At 32.8% G+C, this 16956-nt stretch overlaps 1 protein-coding gene across 2 annotated transcripts; it reads left to right on the top strand.

Annotated features, from left to right (window-relative positions):
• The first annotated feature begins 897 nt into the window (after positions 1-897).
• Positions 898-16617, top strand: AP-1-2beta (adaptor protein complex 1/2, beta subunit). 2 transcript variants are annotated; one of them, XM_068767599.1, is made up of 18 exons: positions 898-1026; positions 1122-1267; positions 2276-2446; positions 3768-3965; positions 4192-4309; positions 5220-5410; positions 6611-6793; positions 7878-8060; positions 8446-8640; positions 9399-9491; positions 10004-10125; positions 10675-10865; positions 11286-11377; positions 12092-12196; positions 13459-13588; positions 14215-14332; positions 15658-15784; positions 16002-16617. In XM_068767599.1, exons 2-18 carry the CDS (start codon positions 1160-1162, stop codon positions 16401-16403), a joined length of 2727 nt encoding a protein of 908 aa, XP_068623700.1. In that variant the 5' UTR covers positions 898-1026; positions 1122-1159; the 3' UTR covers positions 16404-16617. The 2 variants fall into 2 exon arrangements, with proteins under 2 accessions (XP_068623700.1, XP_068623702.1); XM_068767601.1 differs by having other exon boundaries at positions 909-924.
• The last annotated feature ends 339 nt before the right edge of the window (positions 16618-16956 follow it).

Raw genomic sequence — 16956 nt, 5'->3', positions numbered from 1 at the left:
TATCTATCTGTTGATGGTTATTCATTTATTGTAGAAATTGTTATTGTCAGAAGAAAATTTTTCATTGCTTAAAATTTTGTAAAAGTTATTTAAAAACCGTTAAACATTAATTTATAAACCATTAAACAGTGTTATACTGTTTACACAACAACAACAGTATAAACTAAATTTATACATGAACTACACACTACTTACACAACGTAGATATTTTCACATAATAATCTACTCTGACACTATTTGTAACATGCTACGTATTTTTTCGTTTTGTACTAAAGTTGGAGAATAAAATGTTTTCGATAATTCTCGTGTATCACTAATTTGGAAATCATATTAATTATTTCAGTATCATTCCTCAATGCGGATTGAAAAACAAAACAAGGAATTATCGTACAGTTTTTGTCCTTGTTTAGTCACTATTTAATCGTAACTTAATTCACTCAAGATATTTCCTGTAATTTCATTGGCTAACTTTCATATAGCAAATTAATTAAATTGTAAAAGTATAAGTTTAAAGTCAGTTTACTTACCAGCTCTAATCAAATTTTCTTTTCATTTCAGCATTTTAGATATAACACTAGATAATATTCGTGTAAGGAATATTCAAATTTTCGCGCGAAATTTATATGATGATAATTAAATAAGAGAAATTAAAGTCGCTAATTTCAAGATTTAAGTTTTATTACTTTTTTTAATAAATGTACATCCAACATTTTTTTAAAATTTTATATTTTTATCACATAGAGCTTAAATCAAAATTACTGAATGGGACCTATCTCACGTTTCGTTTCACGAATTTCAGTTACTTCTCGCATAATACGAATGCATCGATAAATTACACGTTAACAAATGTTGCGCACAGCGCAGCTCTATGTGTAAAAGGTTTGCAGAACAAAAATGATTACGCCCCTTCCGAATCTGTCAGAAGTGTGTTTTGTGACTTAAATTTTTCGTTATTTATTATTAATTTCACATTAAATACGGCGTTAATATATTTATATACTGCTTAAATTCATCACCTATCAAGAAGTATATCGAAATAAGTTTAAAAATTTTGACATTTCTAAACTCAACTTATTGATTTTTATAATTCCTCTGTAAATTACCAACAAAATTATTTCTAGGAATTGTAAGTTATCTAGCCAAGTGTAAAGCAGCAAAAATGACTGATTCAAAGTATTTCACTACGACCAAGAAAGGCGAGATTTTCGAATTAAAATCTGAACTGAATAGTGATAAAAAAGAGAAAAAGAAGGAAGCGGTTAAAAAGGTAACCAAATTTCTTTTATATAACTTTATAAAGCACTTTAAACAAGAAAAGTTAATTTTTTTATTACGGAATTTTTGTACTTGTTAAAATAATGTTAAATATTGAACAAGTGTGTGGTATTTCTGTTACTACTCTGATTTTCGTGGATTACCTAGTTTTCATCAATTCCACATATAGTGGTTCTGCTGCCTTATGCCGTACTATGTAGTATGTGGACTAATCATATAAATTAATTCAAGGATAAAATATTCAATTCAGTAAAGTTATATAGTACCCTCTGTTTTGAACTTATTAACTTATTGAAAATAGGTAATTATTCTTATAAGTTACCTCAGCATATGCCAAACATTATTCTTTCTGCATTTCCTGGTTTTGGTGAGTTGGAGTTATAGAGTGTTGGGAAAAAGAAGTTAATATTATAAAAAGCACCACTTATCAGGGTGCCAACTATTGCAGATGTATTCTTTTGATTTGATTTTTCTGGCTTCGCTTCAGATCTACTATGTTTTTGGACTGATTTCTATGTAAACACAGATTTAGCCAACACAAAGGAAATATTTTAATTAAAAAAAATATTTTCTGTATATTTCTTCACAATCATTGCTGATTATAATAGTCAATAATCAGCCTCTCACTTTTTACTAAAGGTGTGTTTGACAGAGATATGTAACAAGTATTAGTATAGAGTAGTGAAAGGTTACATAAAATTTCTTATAGTTTTGAAATGTACTAATGAACCTTATATATGTTAACATATTTTCAATATTTTAAATGGATACACAATATGGACTGTACATCCTATTATGTTGTTATTGTATACAAAAAAAAATTGGTAATCAATAATGGTAATTAAATAATATTTTAAGCAGATTCATAAATTTAAATGTTTTTAATCATATTTAACTATTTAGTATTTTCTGAGGTATAATTGGTAAGAAATCCTAATTTTTTTAATGGTATATGTGAAATAATTTAACAGCAATGTACTTAATTTTTAATATTGCACAGGTTATTGCTTCAATGACTGTAGGAAAAGATGTGTCAGCCCTTTTCCCTGATGTTGTCAATTGCATGCAAACAGACAACTTGGAGCTTAAGAAATTGGTGTACTTATATCTCATGAACTATGCAAAGTCCCAACCAGATATGGCTATAATGGCTGTCAACACCTTTGTCAAGGTATGTGTCAAAATCACTACTGCTATGGCAATCAAAACAATTATTTTTAGTTATAACATTAGAACTTACTTCTGTTTGAAAAGAATAATATTAATAACTTGCTTTTATTTTTAATTTGCATACTTGCAACAATTAATCAAATCTTAAGATTCTTGATACCCCGTTACTTATGATCTAAATAATAATTTTGTATGAAACAATATTTTGTATGTGCATAGGTTATATCACAACGGTCAAAGTTTTTAAAGTACTTGAGATTATCTTTTCAGTGCAAAGATTTTCTGAATTTTGAGCATGGAACTTTCAAAAGTATCATATCATATATTTAACTATAAATACTTTCTACCTAAGAGTAGTGTAGATATCTGTGTGTGTGTGACTTGTCTTTTTTATCGTTTTAATGTCTACTGTACCATATTATGATGGGTGGAAGGATCTACCAACATACCAGCTTGTTAAGGTAATTGAAATGATCCAAAAAACAATCAGTCATCCGTCTGTAGATTTACACATTTACAAATGATTCTAACATAATCAAATTCACTATTGTTTTCAGCACATTTCTGTACTGCAATAGTAAAAGAGGTATTATCCACTCTGCATGGCTAAATCGAAATGTTGCGTGGTACTTATAGTGTCATTTGCGTTAGTAAGGCAATACAAACTCATCACCAGCACACAGATGTGTAAATCTACATTTGAATTTGAATTTTCGTATATTTATTTAAAGCTGAAATACAGAATTGATACAAATATGAATTCCATGCCTCATTATATTTGTTTAGACAGGCACATAGGCTACTTATTTCATTAGGTACAAATTCGCTATTCTTATTTAGTTTCAGACAGCAAAAATTCTAATCAATCATTAATTTACTATAAAAACCCATTCTTGCAATATTATGTAGCATTTTCTCATTAATCGCATTGCTGCAACATGAACTAATAAAAGCATACACAAGGTTGCTATATTACTAAGTAAAAATGGTGCTAATTTTATATTAATGTTATTGATATTTGATGTAATGGTTTTGTTAAATTTTTACATGTGTTTTGATAATTTCGCCCTCTTTTGATAATGTAATGAGACTCAAAAATGGGATAATTATTATTCAAGTTTTATGAAGGATTTAAGGAAACTATATTTTATAAATAAATTTACATTAAGGTATTTAAGGGAATTATGTATTTCTTTTTAATTATAAAGAATAGCGAATTTATACTGCCATATGCTTCTAGTGAAATGGCTTCTGTATTATCATAATATAGCTTTGTTTTCCAATTTATTAACCTGAATATTAACAAAATTTGTCACCTCCAGGATTGTGAAGATTCAAACCCATTGATACGAGCATTGGCTGTGAGGACCATGGGTTGCATCAGAGTGGACAAAATCACGGAGTATTTGTGTGAGCCTCTGCGGAAGTGTCTGAAAGATGAGGATCCATATGTAAGGAAGACAGCAGCCGTTTGTGTTGCAAAGTTGTATGACATATCAGCAAGCATGGTGGAAGATCAGGTAGCCTTAAGAAAATGTTTATCAAATTATCAAAACAAATTTCTCTTTAGAGTATTAGTGTACAACAATCAGAAATTTATCTTTTTATAAGAGTTCTCTTATTAATTAAATATATGTAAGCTATGGTATACAGTGTAAATTAAAAAGAAAATCGGTAACGTTTGAGAGTGAATGTTGTTTAAATAGATCTATTTACACAATAATAAAGTACAATAAATAATTGCAGGGATTTCTGGACCAGTTAAAGGATTTATTGAGCGACTCTAACCCTATGGTAGTTGCTAATGCTGTTGCTGCTCTTTCAGAAATAAATGAAGCTAGCGTCTCGGGTCAACCACTTGTGGGTGAGTGTTAGTTTTAAATGCTCTTTTAATCTCTTTAATACAATTTTTATTGCAAAACATTGAATGATATTCAAGTATCAACAGAATCATCATCTTTTGAACATTACAAAAGTCCATTGCTGGTGTTAGGCTACACTAAGTGATTTGCAACAAGACTAAATGGAACCCAATATAATCAACAATCATCAAATGATAATCAAATATTGAAATTCTTATATTTTTAGAGTATAAGTTATTATTATATTAGTTTACGTTGATAAATGGGCGAGTGAAATGGGTTACCATACTGCATGTGAGATTGATACGACAAACTAACTACTCTGGAAAAAGCCATCTTCATCTCATCCTACCAATCTCTCATAGAAAAATCTGATAATCTAATAGTATGATCTTTGACACATAAATTATAAAGTTTAGGAATTACTGTCGAATTTAAACCTTATATTCTTCTTGAGATGTTATCTCTGTTTGACACAAATCTTATGGAATGGGAGGTATGTGCCATAACTTAGTATAGACATCTATATGGATGTCTATCTAGACATTACATCTTTTGCATTTTATCTTTTTTAAATACAATTGCCCTGCTCACATGTCATTAGCATCCTTGTTAAATATAATAGTATATGGGTTTGGTTATGTAGTGGTCTAAAAGCTTATAACTAATGACATTTGTCCATACCTCTTTATGGATAATAATGTGGGTTTTTTTAATATTTACTCTTAATGTTTTTGTTTACCATCTAGAAGTAGTATCTATCTTACATATTTATGATTAAAGATATAATATTTTCACATTATGTGATAATTTGTTTTATTTATTATTAGGTGATCAATTTTTTTTCTATTATAACATCTTGATAAGAAATAAGAAGATATAGAATATATAGACCTTGTTTTTCCGTAATAGAGATGAACGCGCCGACAATCAACAAGCTGTTAACCGCGCTTAATGAATGTACGGAGTGGGGGCAGGTGTTCATATTGGATGCCTTATCAAACTACTCTCCAAAGGACGCTCGGGAGGCGCACTCAATCTGCGAGCGTATCACGCCCCGCCTCGCGCACGCCAATGCGGCCGTCGTACTCTCCGCTGTTAAGGTACTTATAGCATGAACTTACTTATACTATCAACACACAAAAAAATTTAACCCACTGAATTACTTATAGGCTCTTCTTAGATCAGTTCGCTTATGGGACACTAGTTGAGGGATGTCATTACCGTGTATTACTCAAAGTTCTCTCTCACTCAAAGAGATCTATAAGCGAACGGAAGTCGCGCTATAAACCAGCGTTATGAACAGTTGGCTGCTGGGGCCTAAATATTCCGGAGTGGAGACTACGGATCGGCTAGCCCAACATAGACACTGGATGCTAGCCACTACCATCCAATCACACTAGAGGTCTATGGGGGAGGATCTTACGGTTGATGTTGATGACTCAAAGCCACATTAATGTCTCCTTTCTTCAGGAGCTTAAGATTAAACAATGTTTGAACAGTTTTCATACTCAATGTTTTTTCTTTGTAAGGCCAAAATGCTGAGAGAATATTCTCTCTATAGCTTTGTCAACTAATATTAGTACAACTTAAAGTGTATTGTTCAAGATCTAGACATTACCTAACTAATAATGCTACGGATCAAGGTATGAAAAGACTTTATCCAGGGTAGAGTGATTGGCCCAAGATTCGCCCAGCTTTGTGAAAGACGAATCGGATGAATTGATCTTAAATTTGTGTGTGTGTAGTACCTCAGTTATGATAAGAGGGTAAGGTCCTGAGAAATTCGAAAGCTGTCGCGTATTTGTATAATCAACATTGCATTGCTAAGTGCACATTAATATCAATAGGAAGATTATAGAGATGCTAAATTTGATATTAGTTTTAAATCACAGAAGTCATACTTATACAAATGAATGAAACTAATATATTTGTTAACCTTACACAAATAAACTGCAACATATCTCTTTTACAAGAGTATGTTGTATGTAATACTACTAAGTAAGGCAGTATCATTGTTTATTTATATTTATTTTATTTACACCTTTTTGTACATCATAAACTAAAAAAAGAGATATTTTTATAGAGGTACAATGATCAATGGTGATTTCTACCCGACAACCTTTGGATGGACAGAAGACACATGAAGAAGAGGACAGTTTAGGGTGCATGTACATACAAATATATAATTATATATAAAATTATTACATATGATTTTGGTTTAAAAGAGTCCCTAAATGTAAAAACTAGTCTCTTAAAACATTGATTAATAGATTTATTTATTAAAAGTTTAACGAATACAGGTATTGATGAAGCTAATGGAGATGGTGTCGGATGACACGGAGTTAGTGAGCACGCTGTCGCGCAAGCTGGCGCCGCCGCTGGTCACGCTGCTGAGCGCGGAGCCCGAAGTGCAGTACGTCGCGCTAAGGAACATCAACCTCGTTGTACAGAAACGCCCCGACATACTTAAACATGAAATGAAGGTAAACACTCCTTGATAAACCTACATTAATGTTAAAGATAGTAACCTATACCATATTGATAGAAAGAGAAAACTTCTTCAGTCGCATTGAGAAATAGTGTCCAACACTGAGAAACCATACAACATAGCATCAAGTCGCTATCTGGTGATAAGGCAGGTCGTGGCTAACCCTAGAAAAGTGTATTACAATTAAAACTATGTCACGTATGTTAATTTTCTTCCACTCAGAAAGTAATTTAAATTTATGCACCCTGTGATATTATTTATATTAATATGGGCTATATATCACAATATTTCTAATTTTTATTTTACCGTAAGTAAAACTTCTGTAAATGACACATATTTATACCGCAATAGGCCTAAATTTGAAAGAAAAATAACTTTTTGTCAAACCATTCAAAATTTTTACTTTCTTTTTTAACTGAGCGTAAAATGAACACACACTAAAAGTATTATTGAAATTTCCTATAACTTTTGTGCAAAGACTAAACGTGGGATTGTAAGTTGCGGGTTTTATTCTAGGGATACAATCTTATATTATTCAAACTTTGTGTTTTAATTATATAGGATTGCTACTGTTAACAAACAAAATTCTATGGAATGTGTAGTGTCCTCTGCATTCCATAATGCCACACTGCCATTACCAACCTGCCTGCCAAGGGTGGCAATTATGGTATATCCCCCATATATATCTATGTCGATAATATATATATACATATTGAACGATAAAAGTTCATACAAACATCTGTTATTATTACCTGTATAAAGTGATTTTTTCATCAAAAATTAATTTATTTCTTCCCTTGGAATTTGACTGGCCAATAACTTCTGAGAGTACAAAGTTTAGTGGAACAGTATAACTGTGTAGTACACAATAATTTAAATATATAATAATACTAATTTTAAACAATGCTATTTCATACTATATTAACATTAGGTTGTTTAATATTTCTAAAGCCATTGATTTTTGTATAGGGTATTCCATACCATATAACCACGACGGCAAATGAGCTACATCTTTAACCTTTAGAACGTTATGTATATTGAATATGCACGGGGTGACTCAATACATTGAATTTATCAAGGTATTCTTCGTAAAATACAACGACCCAATCTACGTGAAACTTGAGAAGCTGGATATCATGATCCGTCTGGCGTCACAAGCGAACATCGCGCAGGTGCTCGGCGAGCTGAAGGAGTACGCCACTGAGGTGGACGTGGACTTCGTCAGGAAGGCTGTCAGGGCCATAGGCAGATGCGCTATCAAGGTTTGCACTCATTTTCTGTAGCAAAAGTATGAAGTAGAAAATAACTTTAAAGACTTGGGTATGAACAGGTGATGTGTATTTAGAGACATGTTAAAATGTCTTCACAGCTATGATGAAGAAAAATACAGTCTTAATATGTCTTACAATATCTTTATATAAATATCTAAACAGGTACAGTTCTATCAATACAGATTAATTCGCCGTGAGTCGGCAATCAGCGACGGCGCATGCCTTTTTTTTCTGCTTCTTTGCCGCACTTACCTAAGGCGCAATATAGCATCAAAAGTAAAAATTACTAGGTTTTTGAATAGTGACGTTATCATTTTCATTTAATGTAAAAATATGCTTAAAATTCGGAAATATATTTGTCGTATGTTTGTCCCAGGTGGAGCCTTCAGCAGAACGCTGCGTGTCCACCCTGCTGGAGCTAATTCAGACGAAGGTGAATTACGTGGTGCAAGAGGCCATTGTCGTGATCAAGGACATCTTCCGAAAGTACCCTAATAAGTATGAGAGCATCATCAGCACGCTGTGTGAGAACCTCGACACGCTGGACGAGCCCGAAGCGAGGGCTTCCATGGTAAGTATCATTTAAACTGTAAACCTAGTAAATAATCACAAAACAGTGTTATGTAAATAAACGTCAAGTCGAAATCGAATAATAAAAAAAAGTTTCACTTATTTTTGAATTGATTGCCGATAAAACGAATTCTATAGGACCTGCTTCATTGTCTCTATTAGCATGAATACAAACCTTTACTTTCACTTTCATGTTACTGTATCAACCTACTGTAAGAGACAGTCGAAAAATCACACTGCAAGAATTAATTTAGAATCAATAAAAAATTTGTTCGCAAATTAAATTTTAAAAGATATTGACTATTTCTATAGCAGATTTTTTGACTGCCTTAACCTGTCAAGTGTCTATGGACATATCTGTCTGAACTCCCCAGGTGCATATAGGTCATATCTGCCCGAAATAAAATAAGCTACATTATATTAAATTATCTTAAAAATAAAGTTTAAAATCGCTTGCACTGAATGTACTACAAACCACAGGATCATAGTCAATAATATTTCATTTATCATTCAAAAAAATTCATTCCCAACACTGACAGGGGCCATGTTCCGGCAAACGAAGAGTTAAACAAAGTCTCTTTAGAGACTGTCGGGTATGTTAATCATTGTAACCACTACCGGTAGTTTTTTCTGATAAATAAATGCTGTCCTTGTTTGAATAAATTTTAGAGATCTAAGAAATGAACTGAGAGTGAGATATGTTTAGGAAAGTATTTATTAAAATTACGAATTTATATTTAGTATTGTTAACACTCGCAGGTGTGGATAGTGGGCGAGTACGCAGAACGCATCGACAACGCCGACGAGCTACTGGACTCATTCCTCGAGGGCTTCCACGACGAGAACGCACAGGCATGTCCATGCTAAACTCATTCCCTAAAGTATTTTCTTCTACAATAAATCTATGCATATTTCTTAGCTAAATTTATTCCTTAACAGGAGTTTAAGTTATGTCAATTTATTTCGATAACGTAATTTATTAAACAGAAATTTAATATTCATATTTTTCATTCTTATCACAAATACTATATATTTTATCCATTTATTGACAGATAGACAAGGAATATATATTTCTATAGAAAAATCGCTTCTCTTTCTCTACTATAGTAGATAACATGAGGAAACCGTCTGAGTTTATATTTGTACTATCAGAGTTTGCGAGAATAAAAAAACGCAAATATATAACTAAAGAAAGTAAGCTTGTGTCAGTAAAACTACAAAACTCTGTCCGCAGGTGGATTCCTAAAATAGTACAGATTCAATAATATATCTATGGTTAACTGTTTAAAACGGCCTCTATTATTTATAAAATATGGGCGAATGTTTAGGCACTTTTCTGATCGGTGAGCATTATATGCCAACAGGTGCAACTCCAACTTCTCACGGCAGTAGTGAAATTATTCCTGAAGCGACCGGCGGACACTCAGGAACTTGTGCAGCACGTACTCAGCCTCGCAACTCAGGACTCCGACAACCCAGACCTCAGGTTAGCTGATCTAGACCTCAATTAACATACATTGCCTCGCCCTGGTAAGAGATGTTTTAACTGTTCTATGTATGCTTTGTTAGCCGTATTATATTACAACCTAATTAAGTTTAAAAGAAAAACTGTAACAGTAGTATTGAGGACTGTTACAGTTTCGACTTCCCTCAATAAACCTGGTGTTATCCAGGTTCGTAGAATAATTATAGCAAAAAGTTACTAAGTTTAAAATAACCAATAACAATCATAATAAATAATTGAAAGTAAAGGTCTCTACCATGTAATGGAAGATTTCAATCTGACTACAAAAAAATTGTACAAAAGTAGGTAATAAAATCTTGTCTAGAGTTGCTATAACATATTAGTTACTATTTTGGTAGCATTATACTTAGCTGTTTTTACTCAGACAGTATTCCTCCATTACTAATATATTTATATAGCCCTTATAAGACCTTGCATACCTCCATATAAAGCATAGTTCTATTATAATTAGAATACTATTAAATATGGAATTCAAATACCAGTTGAAGTTTTAACTCGAGTACTATATAGAGACCGCGGGTTTATCTACTGGCGGTTGCTGTCCACGGACCCGGCGGCCGCAAAGGAGGTGGTGCTGGCCGATAAGCCGCTCATCTCCGAGGAGACAGACCTACTGGAGCCGACGCTCCTGGACGAGCTCATTTGCCACATCGCCTCTCTCGCCTCCGTCTACCACAAGCCACCAACTGCATTTGTCGAAGGTACCAACTTACACTTTAATTGATAAAGATACATACAAATTAGCCGGTTTCTATATTTCTTTCTTAAGTTTTCAGTTTGCTCAATTTTAATCTCATGATACCAGATTAAATGGTCGCTTGGGTGAACGCTCCATGGAGTGACTGGGCTTAATGACCCCCTAAGGTCGACCACAGCTTGGGCTCGAAATGGACCAGATACCATACAGGTCATTAGTTTCGATGTATACTCTTGCGGTGTATATGTAGCTATTATCCGATGAAACTGCAAGAGCTTCTCGGCTAACATCACTAACTAATATTTAATTCAATTACAAATGAGATGTTATGCATAAAAATAAAATCGATTGCAACATGTCAGTTGTAATGAAACATGCAAGTTCAAGACGTCTACTGGTTTTAATAATTCCTATTTCGTGGCAGGTCGTGGCGCTGGCGTTCGCAAGTCTCTCCCGTCCCGCGGCGCTGCCTCCGAAGAATCCATGCCGCAGCAACCCACCGTCATACCCAACCAGGTGAAATAACATACTAGTACAAAATATTAATACAACCTAAAATTCCAGGTTATATCAAAGATATCTAATCAATGTCAAATTTATTAACACTCGAAACTTTCGTATCTTTGTTAAAGGCATTAAGTTTCTCACAATAATAGAACACTTTCTGTCTATATTAACATGAAAAACTATGTGTATGTATAATTATTTGATTAATAAAAATAACATCCGAGTTATCCTATCATTATTGAAAAACTATTTCGCATTGTATATTTTTAAAATAAATGAACAACAGCGTCAAAAACCTTTAGTACAAAGTATAAACTTGATGCCAGTTTTTTAGAGATTGATCTCTCTTTTCTTAGTCCAAGCGCAATATGAATCTGTTAAAAGTATCTGGAAAGTATAGCCGGATTGCTCTTCTGAAAATTAGATGACAAAAACAAACAAACTTCTTCCTTAACAACAACAAATTATTCTTTCCACACAAATAAATAAGTATGCCAGTGTTACAAGGTTACAAATTACAAAAATCAAATTCTATTTGCAGTAAAGTGGTTTAATAAAAGTAATTATAATGAGACTCAAACTAGGTGGAGGAACTTGTGTGTGTGCAGTTCTATATTTGATTGTGTTAGTAAAAGTTCTTATATGTTTGAGCATTAAGGTTAGACTATTTTGTCATATTTATACTGTATTTTAAAGATATGTGTAATAAAATCCGAATCTCAGGAGTCCTTGATCGGCGACCTGCTTTCCATGGACATCTCGGGCCCTCCAGCTCCATCTGCACCCGCCTCCAACCTCGACCTACTGGCCGGCGGACTTGATGTCCTGGTAAGTTTGACATTTTTTTTATCTTTCTTTTGGCAAGGAGTAAAACTTTTGTTACTTTATTGTTGTTTTTATGTGCCTCGTGCAAAAAAAATATTAGGTAAAAAATGCATTAGAGAATTAGTAACAATTGTAAGGACTAATCAAAGATAATTACATCAAAAACAGTCAAAAAATGGCATGTCTTTCTAAACCTGTAAATTCATTGCTGTGCCCTTCAGATGGGTAAAAAGTGTAACAACTTTTAGATGACGGTGTTCTTTAATAACAAATTTAAAATTAACACAAATGTATGGTATAGTAAGTATGTATGTAGTATGTATGGTGTGTATGATCATTCCAAAATGGTCCAAGTGCAAGAATTTTTAGCATATAGATTTTGTAAAGTAATACAAATAAGATACCTATAGTATATTAGTTGCTTTTAAATAAAATTTCCGTTATTAATACTATACTATTACTAATTTACTTCTATATTATCTGTATTGTCTTAAAACAAAGTACATAAGGCCATAACGGATAATTAATTTGTCCAAATTAGATTGTTCTGTTAAACTGTTATGATAATTTATTATAGTGCATTAGATATTACTCAAAATATAATAAAACATAAAATTCTACATGTATACAAGTGATAATTAAAGAAATATCTGTCTGGGTTTGTAGTTAGCTCGTCTTAGATAACAATATGTTTTAAGTATGGCATTGGGGAGTCAATTTGAATCTATTTTTCATAGAGTCGGACACTTCCGTCATTTTTCACAACTACTTACCATGTGTGTGCATATAATCACTATAAATAGACAATAATCTGTTTCTATTACTTATTTTTAGTAAATACAATTCTTGGTTCTTATAAACTAGGTATTTAAACTTGTTTTGTGCTTTGTATAAGAAAAAATTAATTGTTTTTAATATTTGATTAACCTTATTTTTTTCTTTCCAAAAGAACTATTATTGTGCTTTATTTTTATCATAATTTTAATAAACCTTTATTCAATTGTAGTCTATCGAATTTTAATCATTTTAACGTTTTATATAATAATTTTTTTAATGATATATACCTCTTCTGATGCTTATAACACAACTTCAACGCATAAACGGCGATATATCGTCGTTCGGCACTAAAATGGTTAATAGTATGAAAAGAAACAGCCACATTAATTGAACAGTTGTAGAGTTAGCTTAGGAGCACATTTATCAATTTTTTTATTTAAATAGATTATAAAATGCAGATGTTGATAATGTTAATTTGTGGCACATAGCTCGGGGGACCTGAGCCGAGCGCGGCGGCAACCACGACGGGTCTTCTGGGCGACATCTTCGGCGTGGCAGCGGCGCCTGCGTGCTTCGTGCCGCCCAAGCAGTGCTGGCTACCAGCCGACAAGGGCAAAGGTAATTAAATACAACCGTATTTTTATTTCACCAACATTCCATAAAACCAAAAATTGTCTTGAAAAACAAGTTATAAATTCACATGAGATATATTTATAAATTATTTTCCTTATAAATAAGTGTTTTTTTCATAGCACTATAATCGAATTTTGAATGTTGTAAAATATTTATTACAATGGCGTACAAAAAGTGATAAACTACAGTTTTAATAATACAAGTCTAATTTTAATTGCCCTGTTGTATACAATATAAATCAGGACAAAAATTACAATTAAATAAAAAAAGACCTGAATCCCATAAGATTAAAGCATAAGTAATCGCTAAAAGTACACGAGTTTACAATTTTATATTTTCACGTTTTTAGCTTACTTATATTGCGGTAGCATGATAATTTATTTTTACATGTGTGTATATATATATATATATGTATATATATAGCAGACATTATATTTTTTTAATTTATATATTTTTTTCTTTTAAGTATCATCTTTGCAAGATCGCCATTAGCAATAATGTCCACTCAGACCCAATGCAGATTTTTTATAAACGCTTTGTGCTATAATTATTATGTTTAATTGTATAATATTTTATAAAATGTATTCAATACTTGTATTATGTCCGCCCAGGCCTGGAGATATGGGGTACGTTCAGTCGGCAGAACGGACAACCGCGCATGGAGATGACGTTCACCAACAAAGCCATGCAGGCCATGAGCGGCTTCGCGATACAACTCAACAAGAACAGGTGAACACTGCCGGGACCTACCTTCCATTTTATATATAGTCCACACACACCAAGACATCCTAAGATAATTAAAGTCCAGATTTTCTTTTGAATTAATATTATGTTTAATGGAAATGTTTCGTTACAAGTACGGTTTATTATAATTGTTAAACATGTATCTCTTTAGTTTATATCTTAAATATAATTTTTTTTAAATGGCGCCCGTTACTGGGGACCTCTCATACCCCTCTATCTGATTTTGGGTCTGTGTGTTTACACTTTATTTTTTTCAAATAACTCTTTTCACCTTCTTTTTATTTCTTTCCTCTTCTTTGATTCTATAATTCTCCGGCATTCCTCTACATATTAATTTCGTTTTTTGCATCGTCTCTCTTCCTCAGAATATCACAAATTTAGGTAATTGTCACATTTTTTCACTTTTATAATCAGGTTATCACATTTTATCACAGATATAATTTTGAATTTATTTACATTACTTATTTTTCATTGATATCTCCCGATTTTACTATTTATTTAATTACTCACTCTATTTACTTAATTGTTACAAGAACAAAATCTCATTTACATTTAGAATTAAATTATAACTGTAATTACTTTCATATTATAAAATAAATAAACTTAAATACTAACACATAATATAGTAACAATCAGAGATTTGATGTATAACGTTATTTTTTTTTTGTGTAAGAATTTAAAGAAGCGGCGCCAAAGAGTTACATATATTAAAATTAACGTACAGAACATTTTCTCTTTCTATAGGGTCTACCTGCACACTAGGAGCAGTTTGCCGTCTGTCTTGTCTATTTGCATATTCAATATCAATCAATACCAAATTGCGTAATAAGCCAATAGTTCACTTCAAGTTTGTATACATCTTAAAAACAAGATATATATGTATATCATATTTGTTTAATATTCGAATAAAATACGCAAAAAATACTACCAATATGTAAAATGACCACATAATTTAATAGATAATTCATTGTAGGTTATGTCCATTCAAAATTCTCACACTTCATTTAAAAGTAAGTATTTTATATACAATTATATTTATTTATTATAATTTCCCATCCTTGATAACAATTCATCTAAAAGCGACACTACACTCTTTGTATAAATCACGATTCATTGCAGCAACTTATATTAAAAAAAGACAAATATCTGGGATAATACATTCTTACTGTTCTATTTCGATTAACCAAAAAAAATTCCGCATCTTTAAGGTAAACATGGATTGAAAGAATTATTGTGTATACTATAGCAGCAATAACATTTATGTATGTGCTTGTGGTAGAATGTCGTTAAAGTAGAGTGTGTTGCAACAGTTTCGGAGTGTACCCGGGCGGCGCCCTGGCGGTGGGCGTGGTAGCGGCGGGCGCGCGCAGTGAGGCTGCGCTGCCGCTCGCCGCCGCCGGGCCTGTGCAGCGCATGGAGCCGCTCAACAACCTGCAGGTACACGCAACAAGTAGACACAGAACATTCACGCAGGCATAAAACACACGCACAAAACAGTCGGGCATAAATAACCCACACACGCAGACAAAAAGTATGTTTCTAGTTTGTCCATGTATTTGCCTAGTAAAAATTATTCAGCCTATAATTTCAAAGCTTGTTTATGTATAAGCTTTAACCTTTTTTTTTGTAATTTAACTCAACTTTATACACCCAGGTTGCGATTAAAAACAACGTGGACGTGTTCTACTTCGCGTGCTTGATTCCCGCGCACGTGCTGTTCACGGAGGACGGGCAGCTGGACAAGCGCGTGTTTCTCACCACCTGGAAGGAGATTCCGGCCGCCAATGAAGTGCAGCACACGTTGTCCAACGTCGTCGGCACGGCGGACTCCATCGCGCAGAAAATGACCCTCAACAATGTTTTCACCATCGCCAAGAGGAACGTCGAGGGACAGGACATGCTGTACCAGTCCCTCAAGCTCATTAACAACATCTGGGTACTCCTCGAGCTCAAACTGCAGCCCGGGAACCCGGAGGCGACGCTCAGCCTCAAGTCGCGTACAGTGGAAGTGGCCACGTGCATATTCCAGGCTTATGAAGCTATAATCAAATCGTAATCTCTCAGGCACTTTTATATGTATATGTTGCAATAAGTTTATCAAGTTAAAATATTAAGTAAGTAATGTTAAAGACTTTGACTGTAAATTCCATTAAAGTATTAATGTTTATTAGAAAAATATTTATATCTTGTATGTAGTCCATGATTGTATTCCAATTACTTGGACTATTTAGATCACGCTGTTTATGAAGTAAAAATTATGTTATTCGGAACTCGCGTAATTTTTCTGACATTCTTGTGTCTGTATCATTTCGTGTCCTATTTTATTTTGATCTATACATTATTGTACACCAAAACTCTATATAAAAAATCAAAAAGGAAATGTCACAAAACACACATTATTATCGCTTGAGGCGATCTCTTCTAAGCAACCTTTGGATAGAGATACAAGACAAAGAAGAGGGCAGTTTACGATGTACGTAATAAAAACATTAAAATTTACACATTTCAGAGTATAATTAAATATACAAACATACTTATAATGGAAATATATAAGTATGTTTGTATATTTAATTGAATTTCTAAAATGTAATTCAATTTGAATATTTAAC

Source organism: Battus philenor, unplaced genomic scaffold (assembly GCF_028537555.1).
Source record: "Battus philenor isolate CCGP_79_NKW_IND1 unplaced genomic scaffold, ilBatPhil1.0.hap1 SCAF_23, whole genome shotgun sequence".
Lineage (NCBI taxonomy): Eukaryota > Metazoa > Arthropoda > Insecta > Lepidoptera > Papilionidae > Battus > Battus philenor.
This window is presented reverse-complemented; position numbering and strand designations above follow the sequence as displayed.